Raw genomic sequence first — 5,298 nt, 5'->3', positions numbered from 1 at the left:
AATTATTAATATCTGTTTATGATTTATTATGATTTGATATGGAATTATAAATAATTAATTTATAAATAATATAATTACAAAAAATATCACTTCACCACTAAATATTGAAAAAAATGAGTAATTATATATACATTATTATAATGAAACAATTTGTATTAATAACAGTATTATATATCCAAAACGTTTTTTTTTTTCTAAAAAAAAAGATGAATTTTGAAATAAAAAATTCTAGAATCTAAAAAAAATTTTCGTGATAGTCAATTCTTAAAAAAACAACCGAGATAAAACGTGTCGGATAAAAAAAAGTAAACAACAAACTAGTGCATCTCACATAACTAGGTTAAAACTACGTCTGGCATTGTGAACAGTTTTATAATAAAGCAATGACATGGAAGAGAAAGAAGATCGAAAATATGAAAACCGCACGTTGCAAAGAGAAACGCGGAAACATCGTTTTTGAACAAAATTATGATCACGAAAACTCGATTTTTGCAACTGTGAGAAAGAGCTGTCTACACGTTTAAATGTGTTATAATTAAAAACATTATAACGAGCGGAAAAACGAATATATTATATATCGTCGCATATTATCAGAATGCAAAGGCAAAGCGATATTACACGAACATGCTCTGTTGCAAATAGTTCCTGACATTTTTCGTTTTTCTGCTCATATTCTCTCCTTAATCCTTTCGCGGTTTAGCAGAATGTGATGTTTTATTGTGATGTTTTATTTGCATCAAAATTGAGATGTCCGACGAGTTTGAGGTATTTCATGAGAAAACAATATGTTTCGAAACAATACGAGCGCGAGTAATTTTGTTGCCATTGTATAATTAAAAAATAAATATTTATGAACGGTATTGAAAAATAAGTGATATTTTTCACGTATGAGTAATTTATATTTTTTAATATTTGAGAATAATAATACAATATTGATTAAAAACAACATAGAATTGTTTGAGAATATTGTTGTAAACAATAGTATCACACGCATCATTTGTACATACGGATATCATATATGCATTCGATTGACCAGCTTCGTAGATTTCCCAGATTACTCAACTCATGGAAAATGTCAAGGAGTTCTCGTCGCGGTGTATCTCTATGGCATGCATGAGGACATTTTCGTTAGTATTCTAGTTGGCTATCGGCCAAAAACGTCAACGGAAGCCTTAGTCCGCAAGCGCGTTTTCATGCGCCAAGGAAACATAATTAAACTAACAATGTCACGAGAACCGCTCCTCATCCCAGCCCCTTTCCCAACCCCTTTCTCATACGATGCAAATCTCATTTAATGATGACGGAAATTTTGGTTTACGCTCTCGTCCGAGAGAGGATTTCCACTCAGAAACTAAGCAAATTATGAATGCAGTCAGGAAAAAAATAGAACGAGGCTGATGCATAGGGTGTCCCAGAAAAGACAAAAGAAACGTGCAAATTGTGTACGAGTTTCCATTAGAAGAAATTTAATGTTCGGTCTGATTAACACTTTGACTGCTATATGTGTATTTAATTGGATACATATCTATATGGATTCAAGACGCCCGTTATATTTTTAATGTTAATTTAATACACATTTTCTACCTGCTGTATATAAATCAAGAACACTTTACATTAATTTTATATGTAATGATACTTTGTAAATTTTGGAAAAATTTGTCAACTTTGCTAAGAACTTTTATTAAAAACATTTTATTGAAAAAGTATATTTTAATGTAAAAATTTACTTAAAATTATATCATGCAAAAAATAGTACGCCACGCCAGGACACGGATTATAAAAATTCGTATGGCAGTCAAAGGATTAAAAAGTAATTAATATGAGACTTTGGCATCGCAATATTTGGATTAAAAAAAATATGTAATTCGAAAATCATAATAATAATTACTTTAAAAACGTAAAATAAATATTTTATTTTATTCATTTTCAAAGTCCGCTTATTAGGCATTTCCATTTAGAAAAATTCATTAACAGGGATACTTAACTGCAAGCTCGCTTTGTCATGTTGTATCTCTTACCACAAATTTAAAAAATTACGAGTAAGTTCTACAAAGTGGTCAAAAAAGGATTAAGTCGCCGCTGGTTAAACTCAGTAATCCCTTCAAGAGGGCAGTTTTTACAACAACTGCCATCTGTATCACGTCAGGATTCTACACAATGGAGCAAAAAATCGGCAAACTGTGTATCGAACGTCGAGTAAACGGTACAGTTCTATTCTCCGCCGGTATTCTCTAGCTACCGTTTAAGGGTGGTTCTCCACTTGGTTCTTTCCACCCTCCGCCAGATGGCGAAAGGCGAGTTTCCATCGATAAAGGTTACTTTGCAGACTTGTATCTTCAGTAGCAAGTAATTAATTCGTCGTGTTAACTACATACCAAAGATCTAAGCACAAAAATCTTGAATCTATTTATTTTTAAATTTTAAGTCAGCAATCCAATCTCTTTCAAGTAGTAAAATACTTAATTCTTGGATCTTTTAATTCTCATTTCTTTCTATGTATTTATATTTTATTCATGTATTTGATATCATGTTATAATATAAAAACCCAGAAAATTCTTTCAGATATTTTAATTCAAATATTTAATTTAAATTGTTGACTTAACACACAAATTTACGAATTATTATGTTTACAAGTTTTCAAATAAAAGAATTCAAAAATCCTCGAATTCAAAGATAAATTAATAATTTTGCGTATTTATAGATCTTGGGATGAAGACCGAAATTTGCTACGAAACAATATAACCGCAATGGCATGTGAAAACTTATAAAAAGCAACCTAATGAATGAAAACGAAAGAGACATATAAAACCTCACTAAACAACCCTTTGTCACATGCCGTGGCAAATTTCAACAGATAGCCTCCAACAGATAGTGACGAAATCAGAATGGAAACAGCCGCCACGAATTTCATTTTATAATGGAAACATTGTAAATTTACTATCTCATAAAGTACGCTATATTTCGATCTCATACAACCTGCTTTGACATTGTGTTAGTCTTCCTCGGTCGCGTTGTGCTTTTACGATTCCGCCGGGCCTACGCCGGTAAAACCCCAACGACGAAGGAAAGGTGAATAAGAGTAGGACGCGCTGGAGTACGAAGGGGAAAAGAGATCTGTCTCCCTGAGGAGACTGGAATGAATTCGAATGAACGATAAAAGAGAAGCGAAATGTTACAAGACACATTTGACACATAAATGACACCCACGAACATAGCCATGACGTTCGAATAGGAATGTAACGAGTGTGGAAACACCAATAAAGGAGTTGAGTAACTTGACGGTAAAACAATGACACACTAGAGGAGACGAGAACACGCATAGAGGAAATACATGCGTGGAGAGAACCACGAAGAGCGACGGAGGACAAGTTGCAGGAGCAAGAAAGAAAGAGAAAGAGAAATCTAGATTGTTGTCATATCGTAATAATTGTTTTTGTACAAACATTGCAGTGATTATAATCTTTATCGTATCATTACTCGATGGTTGAATTAAAAAATCTCGAAGTTTCTCTTTAGTCGCGTCTTTAAATTATTTTTTCTACGCGCCAACGTAAAAGAGAGCTAAAAGAAATTTAAAAGCAATTTAAAATCTGGGAAGAAAGAGATAGTACTAAAAAAAAAAAATTCCAAAAGAAATAGAAAACTGGAAGAAAACGTTGTTAGGACGTCTCCATTGAATGTTATTTCTAGTTTATGTTTAGAAAGATGATTAGATAACAATGAGATCTCTTTCGCGATTTGCTCCGGCTGTTATTCAATCAACTCGTTGACCAATTAAATACAATCATTTCTCTTTCTCCTTTTTTCCAGAACTAACTAACTCAACAGAAGAAGTGAAAAACAAATGATGAATATACGAGAGAAAGAGAAACACAGAGAGAGAGAGAGAGAGAGAGAGAGAGAGAGAAAAGAGACGGACAAATGGAGACAAGGGTAGATTCGGTGCTGTGCTGAGCACAGGTGACGCCATCCGCGATGCAAGAATACCAAACTGCAACACTCCGCGCATGACATAACGACGACATGATATTAAATTAGCCACCTGCTCCAAATTCAAATTTCAAGAAATCTTATGTTACACTCGGGGAAAAACACAGTAGTAGCAATTGCATAAGATTATCAAACCCAAAATTCGCACTTCAAGGTGCTCATCAATACTCACAGACTATCTAAACGTAATCTACAATTGATATTTAAATTCTTGTATCTCAGAAATTATTGCTTAAAATAAAAGTTTACAAACAACTTTTTATTTAATTTTTCAAAAAAAGTTTTCTTGTCATAGCACTTTTACGTTACGAATTCTGTATTAACTATACAGGTAACAATTACAATTATACAAGTTTTATATGTAAAATTGATCTACGTGTCTGTGTATTTGAATATATTATTTTATAGTTGCAATAATTATAAGATAATTTATTCAATTGTATATGTACATTGATTGTATATACAAAACTTGTGAAGTTGCTACTATTATAATTATTACAATTATAAAATAGTTTGTTCATCTATATATGTACATTAATTCTGTATATAAAACTCGTACAATCTATCTGTATAGTTGCTATTGATTTATTATGTTTTTCTCTTTCTTTAAATACGCACTCTATTCGTATACAAATTTATTTATCTGCTTGATTTGTTTTATCTTAGTAATTCGCATAATTATGTATTTATTTCACAATTATATTGTTTATCACGAAATGCTTGTTAGAGATATAATATATAGATACTTATCGCGTGGAACAAAATCTCTGTTTGGATCATTGTTATTAATTGAAATAATTAACTGATTTTCCTCTATTTTAAAACATTATAAATTTTATCGATTTCAACCTGGTACTAGATGTTTATTGAAGATGAGAAAGAATATTATAAATATATATTCCGTATGTTGATTAATACATAATTTAATGAATAATCAACTTTTAATCTAAATCTTTGTCCGAATTGATCTTTTCTTCTTAAAAAAATAATCAAAGATGCGGAATTAATTCTTTCTTCTTTAATTTCACAAAATTTATAACTTGATGCGATAACCGACTTATTAAAAAAGATTTATTTCATCGGAAAGTAGCTTCGAGAATGTAGAACTCTAATTCGCTTCTTCTCCTTTTGCTCTTCAAGAAAAGGTAAATAAAAACGCGCCGCGCCTCTTCTCAGATCAAATTCTGATCTAGGCGTGTCGTCGTTGCGGTATTCTTGCACCATGAGCAGCTGGTTGTGTGCGTTTATATAGGCTCGCGAGAAACAGTGGAGGTCGCGGCTTACCTGCCGGAACTGTCGTATGCCGCC

At 32.1% G+C, this 5,298-nt stretch overlaps 1 protein-coding gene across 1 annotated transcript in view; it reads right to left on the bottom strand.

The window, feature by feature from the left end:
* The window catches only part of LOC108685281 (small conductance calcium-activated potassium channel protein), a 187,121-nt gene that overhangs the window by 119,654 nt on the left and 62,169 nt on the right, over positions 1 to 5,298 (bottom strand). Inside the window, exon 4 of the mRNA XM_018189997.1 lies at positions 5,275 to 5,297. Coding sequence (XP_018045486.1) covers positions 5,275 to 5,297 — 23 coding nt within the window. The remainder of the gene's footprint in view (positions 1 to 5,274; position 5,298) is intronic.

The sequence above is a fragment of the Atta colombica genome, unplaced genomic scaffold (genome assembly GCF_001594045.1).
Source record: "Atta colombica isolate Treedump-2 unplaced genomic scaffold, Acol1.0 scaffold150, whole genome shotgun sequence".
In the NCBI taxonomy this organism is placed as follows: domain Eukaryota; kingdom Metazoa; phylum Arthropoda; class Insecta; order Hymenoptera; family Formicidae; genus Atta; species Atta colombica.
Note: the sequence above shows the minus strand (reverse complement) of the source record. Positions and strands in the feature narration are given on the sequence as shown.